General features: G+C 32.4%; 1 protein-coding gene across 5 annotated transcripts in view; it reads right to left on the bottom strand.

Moving 5' to 3' along the window:
- CRMP (Collapsin Response Mediator Protein) overlaps positions 1-18234 on the bottom strand; it is a 102954-nt gene that overhangs the window by 55239 nt on the left and 29481 nt on the right. For 4 of the 5 annotated variants that reach the window (XR_012756043.1, XM_075362509.1, XM_075362510.1 and 1 more), the window contains exons 7-9: positions 15739-15921; positions 15522-15635; positions 10308-10543 (exon numbers count right to left, since the gene is read on the bottom strand). Coding sequence is in view for 4 of the 5 variants with exons in the window: in XM_075362509.1 (XP_075218624.1) it covers positions 10308-10543; positions 15522-15635; positions 15739-15921 (533 nt within the window). In the remaining variant the exon portion in view is untranslated. The remainder of the gene's footprint in view (positions 1-10307; positions 10544-15521; positions 15636-15738; positions 15922-18234) is intronic. The other variant, XM_075362511.1, reaches the window with a different exon arrangement.

The following is an 18234-nucleotide window of genomic DNA, read 5'->3' on the forward strand; positions in this document are numbered from 1 at the left end:
TGCAAATCGCTGATTGACTGTCAGAGAACTTGCTGAAGAGGTTAGCATCTAAATCAAATCATACCATGACACTTTGACTGAAAAACTGAACACGCATTGAGTTGCAGCAGTTTGTTCCTCGTTTGATGACCGATCAGCAGAAGGAACATAAAGTGGACGTTTGTTGGCAACTTCTTGAACAAGCCGATGACAATGAGACGTTCATGCAAAGGATCATAAAGGGAGATGAAAGCTGGGTTTACGGCTACGACATCGAGACAAAAGTTCAATCATCACAATCGATTGGCAAAGGATCTCCTCGCCCCAAGAAAGCACATCAGTCTTGATCTAACATCAAAGTGATGTTCTGTTTTTTCAATTTTAACGGAATTCTGCATTTTGAATTCTTGCCTCAAGGTAAAACAGTGAACTGTAAATACTATGAAGGCATTTCACAACAGTTATGTGAAAAAATCTGCAAAATGAGAGCAGAGTTGTGGCAACTCATGGTTCCTTCACCACAGCAATGTGTCCGCACACTCAGCTTTGTACCAAAAATTAGACGACTGTCCTTCCTACACGCCAGACTATGTGCCTTGCAATTTTTTCTTATTTCCAAGATTAAAATCAGTGATGAAAGGATGCCGTTCTGAAACTATTGATGACGTTAAAGCAAATTCGTCACAGTCCTTAAAGATCATTTCAAATGAAGCTATTCAGGACTGCTTCGCAAAGTGGAAACACCACTGGGAAAAGTGTGTGAATAGTGGAGGGCAGTACTTTGAAGGAAACAAGAACCAATAATCTGTAAAATTAATAAAAAAGATTTTAAAAAATTAAGATTAAAAAAATAAAGTTCAGTTATTTTTTGAACAGACCTCATACATTGTCTAATGAATTTAGATGAGTTATACTACCACCTTCTTCAATAATCCCATCCACAAAATCTTCTTATTCATCTCAAAATCTCACAAGATAAGTCCAGTTGTATATCATTAACCAGGTTGAATTTTGTCAGTAGGAAGTTGACGCTGTTGCTGTTTTACTGTAGACTGTAGAAATGTCAAGGAAGCTTGCTGCTGTTGACAATAAGTCACTTGTTTCAAATCAGATAAAATGCTGCTGTCTTGATGAAACCTGAGTTTCAGAACTTCAGATCTCATTGGATAGTCAGTCAACTTAATCATTCAATTTATATTTTGTTTTTGCAACCAGTCAAACTTTTCAGCATGTATAGCAGAATAATTTGTGTTTTTTGTTTCACATCATTAATGAATGTATGTACAGTTTGGAAACTTCACACAAGATTGCTTACATTATTTTTATGTTAGCCATTGCATTTTTTTGCATTATGACCAATTTGCACACAATTTCTGCAAGGACTAACTAATATTAAGATCATTGGTTGCTCTACATCGTTGGTGTACTGCATAGATCATATTACTACTTTTTAACAATACTATATGAATCTGCTATGACTGAATTGTTCCACCTAGCATGTAAGACCATAACAGTGCACTTACACTGTTCGTATCAATTTCTACACCTTCTTTGCTGAAATTATTCTCTATTTCAATAATTTTCATTGTTGGTCTCTTCAACTGTTTTGTCCTAACCTCAAAATGACTTCAGACTTCATCATTTAACACTTGTAATGCTACAGATGTATCTCTTTTTATTTGCACACTTAACACTGACAGAGCCATCAGGCTTTTTTATCATATTTTTCAGAGGAAATGAGGTGTTAGACTGAATTATGCCAGTCCAATATCAAATATAGAACTTTTCTTTTCCCTAGTCATCACTTTAACAAAGATATCAGGTACATGCTCTTTTTTAAATGGAAATATATTGTTTATGTCTGATGAATAATCTGCAATTTCTAATAAATGTTTATTTTTTTCACCTTGAATCATTTCTTTTAGTATATCATTTTTCTCCTTTAATTTATTACTTAGTCTCCTGAGCAAAGCAGATTCAACTTTTTAATGACTCCAATTATGCATAGTCACCAACCCCTTCACCTGAGGCCACTATAGTTACATAATGCAGCTTATATTTGTTCTCTTGGACGACATAAAGTGAAATACTATTTTCAAGCTTTTTTTTTGTATTTCCGTTGCTCCTTAAGTTTCATCTGCGCTATTAGTATTCTAGCTTCATTAGATAATACTTTTGAGTCAACATTGAAGGTTATGTTTAGGTCATGATGTTCTGGACAAACCACCAGAGAATCACCAATATAAAAATCATTACGTAATTGATCAAAATCACTTCTGTAATACACACTTTCACAAATTACACACAAGACACTTTTAAACAACATACACGCTTTTTAACTTCCTGCTCAAACTTTTTACCATTTTATTTATTAAAAATTACAACTCCAAGCCATGGTTAATTAATAGGACTACATTCATTCCCAAACCTAGTAAGGATCTGAAAAATCCAGGGGCATAATGACCAATTATCATAAGTTCAATTTTGGACGAGGGTGTATGTTAGACTTCTTGAAACCCACATTCAGGCAAGAGTATGGTTACAACCCTCCCAAAGAGGATTTGTGCCTGAATGGGTGTTTCACAAATTGCTTTCTTTTGAACGAGGCAATTCATAGGGCCAAATCGGGTAAGTAAGAGAGCATGGTGGTAGAGCTAAAAAAGGACTGCAATACTGTCCCGTATGATGCCATTTGGGCAACGCTGAAGGCATACAGGTTTTCCAACTTCTTTGTCAATGCTATTCAGGCCATGTACATCAGGGCCCAAAAGTATCCAAGGTTTGCCGTTTGACCTGAATCACTGTAAAGGAGTTAAACAGGGTGATCCACTATGTACCCTACTTTTTAATTTAATTATTGACATCTTTTTAATCAAATTAATGATTCATCATTAGGTGAGCTCGATGAAACAAATGGTGCCATAGGGTTTGCCGATGATTGGGTCCTACTGTCCTGTTGCCCGGAAGTGGCACTTGGCAGTTAAGCATGGTAGAATGTTTTTTTTAAAGACACTGGCTTAAACTTCAATGAGAATAAGTGTTTTAAAAGTAATATTAAGCATAAAAATAAAAATCATGTGTGCACCAATCCCAAACTTCAATTTCTGGCTGGTGTTGGGGTTCTGCTTTTGGAATTAGAGGAAGAATTCAAATATCTTAGGGTTGTGTTCAGTTAACGAAAGGCACTACATCCCTAACAACACACAAATGCTGGAAGCTGTGGAAACAGTTCAGAGGTTGAATCTCAAGCCGAGACAGAAACCGACTTTCTTATATAAGTTTGTTCTTAAGTATATTCACTTGTTGGGTAATAGCGCAGTCCTTCCTTAAGACACTGAACGAAGCTGACGACCATCTCCAGCAAACAGTCAAAAGTATTCTTTACCTGCATCACTCTACTAACAATAGAATATTACATTTCAGAAAGGCAGTCAGAAGTCTTGGTATTCCAAGATCCAAAACCTTGATAAGGTTGCAGGTTGGAGAGCAACATCAGTAGTGTATAATGTTGAGGTTCTGCTCGAATTCCCCCCGACTGGTCTTCAAGCAGAACCTCAACGTCGTTTTCGCTATACATTAAAGAATTAAAGAACGATTTATACCAACTGTGTTTGACTTATACAATTTTCATGTTAAACTAGTGATTTAATGTTAATAAATACAATTCTATCTAGTATATAAACCTGAGATTCTGCTCGAATTCCCCCGACTGGTCTTCAAGCAGAACCTCAATGTCGTTTTCACTATACATTAAAGAATTAAAGAACGATTTATACCAACTGTGTTTGACTTATACAATTTTCATGTTAAAGTGGTGATTTAATGTTAATAAATACAATTCTATCTATCAACGCAATTTTCAATGTGAACTTTAGATCCAGCAGAATCCCCAATCTTTTGTATGGCTATATACACATAGTGAATGCTAACATCAATAACATATACCGCTTAGTTCGTATAGCTGCACATATAGATTGGCTTTTTCTCTTCCCTATACTATAAGGCTGAATCAACTAGACAGACAAAGAGCGTCCCTGCGGCAGCTGGTGATCGTCGAAAGGTTCGGCCATCCCTATAGCCTGAAGAACAAATATGTTTATATTTTTTTAGGCAAGCCAGCCTGGAGAGAGCCGTCATCTAGACCGTGGGTAGAGTTTGCAATTTTAATTCAAATCACCATTAATTAATTTTGATAAATTTATTTTGTTTAGTATTTAAATAAAATTATCTATCAACGCAATTTTCAATGTGAACGCTAGATCCAGGGGAATCCCCTATCTTTTGTATGGCTATATATACATACTGTGAATGCTAACATCAATAAGATATGATTATTAAAATTACTTATATTATAATAAGAGAACATGAAATTCGAACGAGTTAATCTATCAAACGATTCTAACCTATTTGACCCCAATAAAATAGTATTTTGTTATAAAAATCTGTCTGACAAGTACGATTTAATTACATTTATAGATAATATAAAAGATGATATTAAACGTTTACATAAGAAATACACTCCTAATACATTTACTATACAATTAATGTGTGAATTTAATAAATGTTTATTCATTTCTTATGGAAAAACTCTTTATAAATCATTCAAATTGGAAAAAATAAAACTTTTCGCGGAAAATGAATCGTCTATTGATACGGCCTTTGAAAGTATATTTGAACAATATTTTAATAAGCGAGATAAATTGAATAATGAAATAGCTGTTTCTGAATTGATGATTTATATTGAAATTCCAGATATAAAACAAGCATTAGGTGGATCTCTAATAAAACAATCGTGGAATGTTAGCGATAAAAATCTTGTAGATATTTATGAATTTTTAATGGATATGAAAGATAGGGTATTTAACGCTATAAGTTTACAAGCTGAAAAATATAAAGGTAATATCAAATATTACACCGTAGTTGTTGTTGAGATGAAGAGATGCGTAGATAGTAAATCTAATTTGTGTGAAGTTAACTTTCACAGCAGCACTCGATTCGCCTTAAACGTACGCGAAAATCCAAGCGAATGAACAGTATTTAGAAGCTCATGAAAAAATTAACGACTCTTTTGAAAGGTTTATTCAGATGGGAAGCGGTTGGGTTATGAATAAAATATTAAGATTGGATCTTTCAGTATCAGAATTCGATCCGCTTTACGGTGGTAACAGTACATATTTTCCAGTACTGAAAGCTTTATTTAAGAAACACGCTGTAATAAATGTACAGAATGATGATCAAAAATGTTTCTTATGGTCTATTCTAGCACATCTATTTCCTAACAGTAAACGTTATTATCGTGTTTCGTTCTATAAAAAATTTGAAAACCATTTAAAAAGGAATAGGAATAGACTATCCTGTTTGCGTTTAAGACATTGATAAATTTGAAGCTCAAAACCCAGATATTGGTGTTAACGTCTTGTGTTATGATATCGAACACAATGATGATAAGAGAGTCATTTAATTCTAATAATGTATATGTAAAATGTGTGAATAATAATCGAAAAATCATGGTTTGGTTGTTGTTATTAGCTGATGTTAAATTAAATATCTCTCATTATACTTCAATAAATATGACAAACGAACATAACGGTTTATCAAGGTTGTTGAGCGGTAATAATAAAAGTTATAAAAAATGTGAATATTGCCCGTATTGTTTGTATTGTTTTAAATCTCGGACTAGTGAAAATGAAGCTAAAAAAAGACTTGCAATACATATTGAAGACTGTAAACAAGGAAAGGTTCAGAGAATCAGAATGCCAAACGAATGGATCGGTGTTGGAGAGAAACGTAGACATGGTAATATAGTATCGTTTAGAGATTATTCCTCAACATTACGTGTACCTTTTGTAATATGTGCAGATTTTGAATCGTTTATCATTCCAAAATCCGAACCAAGCACTAGCAATACAACAAAAACACATATTCATAAACCTTCTGGCTACTGTTATATTATAATAGATGAAAACGGTTGTGTTGTAGAATCAAAATTATACAGAGCTACTACAGATGATGATAAGGTAGTTGAAAAGTTTCTCGGAGATTTATGTGGTAAATATGAATATTTCCAAAAGGAATTATCAACTAATAAAGAGTATACTATAAGTGAAAAAGATCAGAAAGGTTTGAAAAAGATACTAAATGTGTTATATGCGAAGATAAGTTGGATGGGAGTCGTGTAAGACATCATTCTCACACAAGCGGTAAATTTATCGGTCCTGCACATGAAAGTTGCAATTTAAATTGTAAACATGTAACATTTATTCCGGTTGTATTTCATAATTTACGCGGATACGATTCACATCACATCGTATTGGCGATGCATGCATTGAAAGATAAATTTGAAATTTCTTGTCTCGCAAACAATAGTGAAAAACTCATATCTATAACGCTCAAGAAGAAAATATCATATCGATTTATTGATTCGTATCAATTTCTGTCTTACAGCTTAGATGAGCTGGTGCACAGTATTTCGAAACGATATACAAAGTAATTGTGATGAAAACAATAAAGCTAGAGTTGCTATGTTGAACTTGTTAATTCAACGAAAAGGTGTTTATCCCTATATTTATATGAAATCGGCATCTGTTTTTGATGAAACAGAATTACCACCTATCGATGCGTTTTATGATGATTTACGGCGAGAACACATATTCGAAACGGATTACATGCATGCACATTACGTTTGGAATCGATTTAAAATTAAGTCGCTCGGTGAATATCACGATCTCTATATGAAATTGGACGTCATGCTGTTGGCCGATGTATTCGAAAGTTTTCGTAATAAAATGATTGAAATAAACAACTTGGATCCGTGTCATTATATATCCGCTCCACATTTATAGTGGTTTGAAGCGCTTAAGGAAACGAAAGTGCAGTTAGAACTCGTTGCAGATCCGGATATGTATTTGTTTTTTGAAAAAGGTATTCGCGGTGGCGTGTCAATGATTCCCAACCGTTATGCTGTGGCAAACGATCCGAATCAACATGATTATTATGATGAAAATAAACCGAAGAAATACATTAAATATTACGATGTACGATCTCTTTACGGCCGTTGTATGATGGAACCGCTGCCTGTAAACGGTTTCAGATGGTGTGATGAAAACGAACTTGAATATTTGTTCAATGTGGAAGATGTAAAAGACGATGCGGAAACTGGTTATATTTTAGAAGTCGATTTAACATATCCCAAACATTTACATGAAACACACAGATTATCCGCTCGCACCAGAGAAAAAATCCATTCCCAACGGTATGATTTCTCCGTTCCTCTCCGATGAAAAACGAGTGGCGTGTAAAAAATTATTGTGTACTTTGGAAGATAAACACAAATACGTTTTACATTACAGAACGTTAAAACTGTATTGTCAACAGGGTATGGTGCTGACAAAAATACACAGAGCCGTTAGTTTCAATCAATCTCCATGGTTGAAAGATTATGTTGAGAAAAATATCGATGCGTGGTGCGACACAAAAAATCCGATTGAAAAAAAGTTTACAAGCTATTGATCAACAGTGTATACGGTAAAACTATTGAAAATGTAAGAAAGCGAATCGATATGCGTTTGATTAACGACAAATCAAAATTTAAAAAAATAAACGCCAGTCCAAGAGTAAAACATTATTATCCTTATGGAAATGATGTAGTTGGAATTTCACTGTTGAAAAAAAATATATACTTAAACAAACCCATATATGTAGGTTTAACAGTAACGGATTTGGCAAAACTAATCATGTATGATTATCATTACAATCTCTTTTTACCCAGATACGGACATGAAAACATAAAACTGCTAATGACAGATACAGATTCGTTATTATATTCAATTATACCAACAAAAGAGGAACATTTTGATGATTCTTGGGATGATAAACGTTTGAATGAACAAGATGAAAATGTTTACGCAACTAGTAAATACGACATTGGTCGTTTAAAAGATGAAAACCTCAGCCATGACCCCTTCCGGGAATGTCAGTCCCAAAAATCCATCAAATACCAGGTTCCACAGCAAGGGACCAAGAACGGAGAACTGTGAGCTTCCTCTGGTGATGGATGTTTCCACAACTAGGTGTGCATCCTTAAACAGAGCCGTGCGATCAGACAAGTAGTCACGTACTATGGCCTGCAGGGTTACAGGAACACTGCAGCGTTCCCAACTCATAGAGGACAGAACTCCAACACAAGGAAGGAAATGCTGCTTCTATGTCAATAAAAATTTCCAAAACATATTTACAGTTGGCGTTTTCCACCTTGACAAGAGAATTTAAGATGCAATCCTCGGTGCCAACCCCTTTCATGAAGCCATACTGGCCTGATTTAGAAGTGAGTTCATATCAATGTTTTCCCAAAGCCGTTCCACAACCAGCCTTTCAAGCAACTTGCCGATTACCTGCAATACGCTGATGGGTTGATAACTGCTGATCTCACTCGGATCCTTTCCTGATTTTAAGAGCACCCTCACCAAAGCCACCTTCCAACAAGTCGGAAAGCAACCCCAGCTTAGGCACCCTGAGAACAGCCTGCCAAGCAGTTCTCTTATGACAGGCAGAAGATGATAGAAAATATCCGGATCAAGTTGATCAATCCTCTGTGCCTTTCTCAGTGCCATCTGAGAAACCATTTGGTCTATATCTATGAAATCCACAGCTCATATGTCAGGGAATAGTGTCTCACCCGCCCTAACGCCGACTTCTGCTTCACCTGCAGAGCATTGGGAAACCAAGTATCCAGGAACGCCTGGTAAGTAGCTAAAGATGTTAAAGTGTGGTCACGACCTCCACCGAACACCGGACAGCACATGAAATTGCTTTGACCGATAACATGACTTCGCAAGCTGCCAGGGGTTGTGCTGCAACTCGTACATGTAGTCTTGCCCTAACTTGAGTTTGGCTTCCTTGATAGCATAATAATTCCAATCAGTCATATTAATGTATATACAATATTATGCATTAAAACTCTTACCTTGTTACATTTTGACTCTCATAAATTTTTTTTTTTTTTGTTTATGAATAAAACATTAAATAATTTGTGGAGGTAAACAGGAAGTAGGCTACTGGCGTGCTCAAGTTGACAATGTTAATGATGTTGCTGGACAGATTTTCAATACCACCATCCAAACAAATTTTTTAAAATGTTATAAGATTTATGTACACTATTACTTTTACAAATTTCAGAATTAACGAATTAACTTTTAATATGTAAACTATAATGGCATGCATGTGTAATAATGGTGAATATGGCTTCTCTTGGCTAGCACTCTAGAGTGTACAGTATTAAAGGGATGCCAAACCAATTTTCCAGCTGGAACTAGCAACCTAGCTGGATTTAATTTTTAATATTTTTACATATTTCTATTAGCATCCTGACAAGTCACAGCCATAAGCAAATGATTTCATAAATCAACTTTTTACAACTTCAGGAAGATACCAGACTTATTTTCCAGTAAAAATCCACATGCCAGACCAAAATGAGATATTCTTTTACACCAAAATCAACAACTATATAAAAGTTCAGCACTAAGCAAATACTTTTCATATGACAGTTTTTACAAGATCAAAGGTGCTGGTACCATAACGCCCATTTCAGAAGCCCATTTCATGTCATATTAGCCAGACTTAGCATTTCATTATTAAAAGTTTTAAAATAAGAGAAATTACTTGGATTTAAAACCAAGCAAATCACAGACACTTTTTGTCACTACCTCCCAGACTATTTAGCCATAAGGCTTAATTTATAACCACCAGATGGACATGAAAAAGTCCCTCTAACTAGTTCAGAGGCAACAAACATCCAAACAGATCATCCAGACGGCTCTACAAATACAAGCACTCTCAACATGGATCTCAGAGGAGTCTGACGTAACCCAAAAACAGAGTAAAAAAAATAAAAAATGGGATTTGGGATAAGAAAGGGCAATTCAATCACAGTGAAACTATAGCACAACACAATTATCCCACCCAATGAACAACTCAAGGGCATTTTATCAAAGATGAAAGCAGCATACTACAAATAAACAATTTTGAATCAAAAAACTTAAAAATATATAATTTACAACAAAAATTGTTTTTCTTCCTAAACCTAAAGATAAAGCCACTCAAAGACAGATTTCTAAATTAATACTTTCATCCAACTCCTTGTCCTAAGGGTCATGAAAACTTTAGTAATTTTCTTCTTTCTTTTTCTTTTCTAAGTCATAATAACTAAATAAAAAATATCACCTTCATTCACAGAAAATAAATAAATAAGTAGAATTCTGGGTATAATTAAATTATACACACCGTATATTATTAAGAAAAGCCTTTAGAATAGTAAATATAATTATACTAACTGTTTTAAGAGTTGTAAGAGAGAATCAGGCGTTGTTTCTTTAGAACGTAATGGCGGGCTAAGAATATAAAATGCCTTAAAGTCCCATGGTTTGCCATAACAACAAGAAAATGATGTACCTATTGCAGCAACTAGTGTCTCTCCGATCAGTGTATTTCCTCTCATTAATCGATGATTTTTTACTACTACGCCGGCAGATTCACTCATAACATGCACTACATACAACGGGCAAGATACCTGAACATAGTAAACTTTATAACTAAAAAAAAAAATTAAATCAAAATAAAACATAAAATAAAATTATTCAAAACAAAAAATAAAATTAAAAATGAAGATAAGTGCTACTATGCTACCAGTTAACTAAAAAAATAAATAAAAATAGAAAAATATAATTATAAACACATTAATCCCTTAATAGTTTTTGTTGAGGGCCAAGAAATGTGCTTCTGTCAACTTATATAAACGCAATATTTCTGACTACTTTGAATTGTTTAATGTGAGATAAAGTTGACGGAAGATTGTGCACTTCACTGGTCAATCCTTGTACATATTTCAATTTCTTATACTGTTGTTTGAAGCTTCTGACAACGAAATCATGTACCCCATGTCAAGCGGTTGTTAGGTTATGAGTTCATCGAATGATTTGGTCATGTAAGTTTTGATTGTATACATGTTTATTTTTGTCTTTTAAAGATTATTTAAATGTCATACGATTGTGATTTCAATTCATTAACTGAATTTATTGATAGTGATTCTGATAGTGACAAGCTTGATGGGTCTTGATGCTGAATCCGAAAATGTCAAATTGAAATGAAATGAATTGGATTTCGCACCAAAAAACGCTACTTCCCAAATGATTTTCCATTCACTGGTAATTTATTAATTATGGTACAGATTAATAATTTCAATGATTCTTACAAAATTTTTATTGGAGACGACACTATTGTGTGTAATACTAATGTATATGCTGAACAGTATTTAGCTTATAAAGTTCTGAAAAGTTCTCTCATTTCAACAAATGAAAACTAACAAAGATAAAATTCATATCTTGATTCCTTTGTATAATATATACAGGTTGTTATGGAAACTGGAAATTTCTAAATAATATATATAAAACATTTTTTGAACTTTTGGATTCCCACAGCTAATGTCGCAGAATAGATTTAAACTTCTGTCCAGGTTTATGCATTTTGTTACTAGAATAACATCAGTCCCAATGAAAATAATAAATTGGAAAAATAATACCATTAACTGATTATGAATCAAAACATTTTCTCAAGTTTACACTCCAGAAAAAAATGTTGTAATAGAGGAGAGTTTGCTTCTATAAAAGAACAGATTGTCTTTCAAACAATTAATTAGTATAAATAAAAGAAGGTTTGGTATAAAATCTTAATTATTTTGAGAGTCAAGCTCTGAACATATTCATAAAATAATTACTTACCCTGGGAAATCCACAGAAATAGATGACAATAAAGAAATTGGACATGCTTCCTGTGCAGTTATGAAACTGATAGAGAGGCTATTGAATTTGGGTAACAATATTAATGTGTACAAGTTTTATTGCACTCCACAGCTTGCAAATTTTCTTTATAACAGAAAAACTGGATTGATCGAGAGAAAAACATTAGGAACCATGTACCCAAGGAACTCGTCTTACAAAAATTAAAGAAAGATGAAATGATTGCTTGCATGAAAGCAACGATAAGATGGTGCTTCTAAAATGGCATAGTAAAATAACCATATACTGTCTTAGTAATATACATAAACTTGATAGTGTAGAAGTTATAAAGAAAGGGGAAAACTTTCAATTCCATATTTTGTGAACGATTAAGATGGGCGGGGAAGACAAATATGACCAAATGTTGTCTACCTATCCTCTGCAAAGAAAAAGAATCAAAGTACAGTGTAAGAAACAATTTAAACATCTAATAAATATATGCATACTTAATGCTTACAGTTTACATACAAAAAAAGGAGATAAACTTAGTTCATTGGAGTTTCAAGAAGCCTTATTTGAGGAAATCATAAGATATCACAATGAAAACAATTCTAAAAAAGTTAGACCTTCCAACAATGAAAATCCTCTGCAATACACCCAAAAATATTTTCCAGATTCTGCACCACCCACAAGTGCTATAAAAAGTGGTTTAAGATGTGTAGTGTGTTCAGCCTATAAAATAAGAAAATCCTCCAATTATCAATGCACTGAAGTGTGATGTAGGGTTGTGTGTAATGGCGTGTTTTAAGAATAACCAATCTTTAAGAAAAGTTTAAATAAAAACTTTATATTTAATTACTTTTCAGATTAGAATTTCCTAAAATTTGATATAAAATATGTTGATATAGGATAAAAATAATAAGTTACGGTTTATTTTACAATTAGTTGCCAGTTTTTTGTGCGACTGTCCGACTTGTCCGACTAAATTTAATGAAGCACATTAGTGTTAGCAACTGAATATTAAAGAAACCGTTAAGGGGGCAAAAAAGTAGCTAGCTGCATTCACAGCATTGTTTACCAAATTTTTTTTTTTAAAAACACAACTTAAAAATGGTGAAAAGGCAAATTTTTATTCTATAAAAAATTAGCATTTGTCTATTATTATACTGTATGTATGGGATGTAAAACTGAAAATCAAACAATAACTGTCATTGCAAATAGTAAAAAAATTCCATTGTAAAAATGTGCTGAAAATTGCATGGGGATTGTGTCTAAGTATCTTCATGGAACACAACGTAAAACATTTTCCACATAGCAAGGGATAAAAAATCCAACAAGCAAAATGTCAAACATATTATCAAACAAACGGAACTAAAAAGGTACAAACTTAATCTTTTGTCCTTAATATGTTATTTTTAATAAAATACAATATATGGAAGAAAATTAAAAAACATGTTTCACCATAAGAGATTAATGGAGCCTTGAGTTGTGATTTCATAAATTAACAAGATGAAAACTTTTACAAAATGTATAGACTACTTTTTTTTCACTTACCATTGTTGACAGAAAGAAAAAATAAGTAATCTTTGTTTTTTGAAATTCTTGAAATAATATAAAATAAGCAAGAAAATGGTAAACAACTTTTCTTTCATTTAATATTAAAAAGGAGTAGTGCTACCCTAACTTCTATCATTCCTCCTTAAAAATCAAGAATTATAACAGTGAGTTTCATTTAAATCATATCAGTAATTCTTAAAGTTATGCAATTTGTAAAGGAAAAACTTATAGTTCTCAAAAATTCCAAGGAACAGAGACACTTCAGTTTTTATATATATAAAATGTAAATTACATTGTAATACATATTGATATCAATATATAAACTTTCCAAAAACATATTTTTTTTACAATTATCTAAAAAATATATATATTTATGGCCTCTTAAGTTTTTTATTAATTTTTTTTTTATAAAATGCATCTTGATAAAGTAAAAAAAATTACTTGATCCAGTAAATTCTAAAATATAATTTTGCTAATATTTCAAATTAAAAAAGAGGCCAAGTTTTGTCCAGATGTATAAATTAAAGTTTTGTTAAACTGACTCAATCATTCTTCCATTCTCAATCTACACATAAACAAAAGTGTACTCATTGGACTAATTTTCTTCTACTTTGTAAGAGATAAAATAATATTATGAAAAAAATTGACAAAACTTCAAAATATTAATTTATAGATATTCTGTACAATGACAATAAAAGCAAACAAGACAGTGAATTATGATTAAATCAGTATCACAATTTTACAGACAGCAATAATATACATACAAAATTTTAATATGTTAAATATATAAAATTAATAACTACACTGAAGCACATATTGGTATATCACAAGATTTTATAAAATTATTCATAATAGAATATGAATATAAGTTTAGCTAGAAGGCAAGTTAGACTTACACATAGTGTTTATCATTAGTACTACAAAAATCCCATGTAATTATACAGAAACATCAGTAAAGACCAGTTCCTTTCCTCCAAAATATAAATTTCCTCCATATAAATTTCTTATAATTTTAAAAAATTAAACTTAATTTAGTAAAAATTACCAAATAAACATGAAAAGCAAGGATTTAAAACTTCCTGATTTCAACAACAAAATGTGACATAACCCCACTTGATTACTAAATTACTTCAATTTTGGACACAGATTTACAAGTGACTGATTTTCAACAGAAGTATTTCTTTCTTTTACTATTTTCTATTAACTGAAGAGAAAATTTATAATCGTTTCATTAAATAGAGGTTAAACATTTTCAGTTATTTTATTCTTTACAAAAACATAACTCTATGCCAAATTTTAAACATGAAATAAAGGCACAAGAACTATATAATAAATTGTCTAGTTCCTTATCATAGAATCACAGCATAACTGTGTTCTAAGTTGGCAACTACTGAACTATAAAAATATGAATTTTTAAAACTTTTATTTCAAAAATTATAATTAGTTTTTAATAAGATTTCAAAAACTTTAATTTCAAAGAAGCAGACAACCACATGACGTAGAAATTTCTCATTTGTTCAACCTAACAACTGAGTTCTAATTCAATTTTTTTAAGTACCAGGAAAAAATTAAATCTAAAACCAGATTTTAAATTTGTTATTGTAATTTACTAATTTAGATTTTTTAATAAAATTTTAATTGTTTCATTAAAATTTATACATCAGATTGGAAACAAATTTGCAACAATATGGAAGACATTTCTACTGTAAGTTTTAAGCTGAAGATAATCTTGAGAAAAAATCAAATTTTCAGCAACCCTAAAAGTAATAAAACTGTAACTCAATGTGAATCTGTATGTCTGATTATTAACACTGATGGCATTTTTATTACCAAGAAGATGATTGTAGGTGTGATATAGTGATTGACATAACGTACAAACACTACATCAAAACAAATAGTTTATGACACTAACTTTATATAACCAGAAAAAGATTGCAAAATATTTAATTAAAAAGTAGTACTTTTTTTAAAGACATCTAATGTATTGTAACCATGATTAAAAATCATTTTTTTTTCTATCAATGACCTAATCCAGTGCAGTTCTTCAATTTTATTTAATGAGTGCATCACAAAACATAAGAAAAGTAAATTTCATCATAACAAAAGTTGAGACATTCACAAACAGAAAAATGTACACTTTTTATATTCATCAGAAAGGATTTTATACAAAATACTAAAATGTAGTAATAAGAAAGAATTGTAGTATGAAAAAATTACCTGATTAGATATTACGCATGCTCTATTGACAGCTTCTGCTTCAACCTCCTCAGGCCGTGACAACTCGTGTCCCTCTGGTCCACTAATTCCACTAGCTAATAAACGTTTTGTATTCTGAAAAATTAAGTCAACATAAATGTACAAATTTTTGATGTTTTATAAATTAAAAATGATATACCAAAAAAAAAGTAGTGCAAGTATACATAAGAACACTAACCTCATGAATAATATCACCGTTTTCAGCATGAACCATAGCCAGAGCTCCCAGCTCTTTACAAGCAGTAAATATATGATATAGCTCAGTATCTGTCACCATCAATGCTCCTTTGTATGCCATGAATGTTTTGAATGAGTTAACACTATGTTCTTTACAAAGTATTTCCATTTCCTTCTTGGTAGTCTGTAAAATTAAACATAAATATTTTTATTTAAATATGGATTTATTTCTAAAAGAATAATTTTTGGTACATTTCATAAGAAAGCTACCTATTATAATAGGTACCATGATTTGACTTCTGGAAAATTTTGAATATCTTCGCGTTTCACATCCCCCAAACCCCAAAACCATCATCAGTTCAAAAATTTATTTATATATATTGTTACCATATATATGCTTAATTTAATATCGGTGAACGACAACAGTAGCAGCTCAGATATCAGCTGAAGCACAGTATATTTACGCACTGGTACAAGCATCACTCCCGCCTTGCAGTTCTCCCACTATAGCAGTGCTGTGGCTCCACCACTCTCAGGCTCCATAAAAGAGCATGCACGAGACTGATTTTTAATTCATCATTGACCACCACCTGGACAAAACCAAGAAGAACAAAAAGATGGAAGAAGACAGAAGTTCCCTGGCTGCCTCAACGTGGGACCTCCCGGTGGATGCCAACATCCCTGTCGGAGCAGCAGGCAGCTCCGGCAGCCATGCCGGCGAAAGACGACTGATGCCGACCCAACACTGCAGGGCTCTGGGGGCCATCACTGCTACGCTGTAGTGGGGACCCAACTGCCATTGACGGGGAGCCCGATCTAATTTCAATGGACGAGCTGCAACCCCCCGACTTTGCCAGAGACCAGCTTCCAGACCAACAGCTCTTCTTAGAGCTAACGCAAAAAAACGACCCCTTTCAGGGCTACCACAAGGTCATAAATTATGAGCCATCAAAGCCATTCGACGACACTATGGTAGCCCTTCTTAGGGCTACCATAATGTTATAAATTACGAGCCATCGAAGCTGATCGATGACAAAAACAGCCCTTTTCAGGGCTAGTACAAGGTTATTAAGTGTCACGTGCCGTCGAAGCCATTCAGCAACAAAATATATATATAAATAGTAATAAATATATAAATAATAATTTTGCGCCAATTACTTTCAAATTGATACATAAAATATAACAACCCAAAATCCCAGTCGAGTTTGTTAATGGGCAAAATCGAACCATGAGGGTGAAAAAAAGGGGGCTTTTCGGGAAAAAAAATTATCGCTAAAACTTTCTTATTAAGTAAAATATCAAATTCATTTAATGTTCCTACTATTCTTTGGATACGGGCCTAAAACTTATCTAAGTAAAGCTTTTTGATATCACCGATCATTAGCCTAGGAGGTGGAAAAAATGGGGTTTCAAAGACAAAAAAAGGTCATACCTTCTTTAATAAGGCGCAGTATCGAGTCAGTTTAAAGTGGTCATTAGTCCTCGAAACATTACCTAAAACTTTTGTCTGAAACAATTTTTGATATGACCAACCCTAAAGCAAGGGATGATCAAAATGTTGCTAGAATTATAAGATGGGGCTTGTCGTATGCTAAACAAGTGAAACTTTTTTTCACATGCAAACATTGTCATATTGAGTAAATTTGAAGTTTTTCTTAACTTTAAGGTGGAAATCTTTTTTATTCCCAACTTAGCAATGGTAAAATCTACCTCCGTCTTCAGGCATGCAGAAAGGAATTTTTTTTTATTTACAAATTTCTTAACATAATAATTGGTTGGCCCAAATATAGGCCACACCACCTAAAACTAAAATAATAAATTACTGGGATAATTTCAGTTACAGAGCCAATCATTTTAATAGTTGGTAAACACAATTACCCTAATAAAATTAACTTCAAATCTCAGTTAAACTTTAACATCTCAAATTCTGACAACTGCTATCTCACAATTTACATTGTAACTTTAAAAAATTCTTCTATCTGTTGAGAATATATGCTACTGACAAAAATTATAATTCTGGACCAGGTTTCATATCTATCCCAAATCAGTTAGCCTTCTGATACTAAAATACTTTATCAAAAAAATTATATTAAAGAAAACTATTCGGTAAAAATGTTAAAACTAAACTAAACTAATGTCCCCTGATTCATTTTGAAATTTCAATCACTAATAATTACAGTGTACAATGATCCATAAACCTTCACTGCAGTCCTAATTAACTTAAGTACATAATTAACTTGACACAATAGCTACATATTTAATTAATACAGACTTAACATTTTAAAAGTCTTATGGGAACAAGTATCATATTAGCCAGGAAAAGTGTTTTGTTAAATTTTGTTGAATACAATTTTATAGATTTCTGTGCTAAGTTACTGTTAATTAAAAGATTAGTTATTACCTAAAAACAGATACAGAACTAAATTTATAAACATATATTATAACTGTAGATTTTGAGAACTAAAAATACTGCCCATATACACACTTAAAAAAGAGG

Source organism: Lycorma delicatula, chromosome 4 (assembly GCF_047948215.1).
Source record: "Lycorma delicatula isolate Av1 chromosome 4, ASM4794821v1, whole genome shotgun sequence".
Taxonomy (NCBI): Eukaryota; Metazoa; Arthropoda; class Insecta; order Hemiptera; family Fulgoridae; genus Lycorma; species Lycorma delicatula.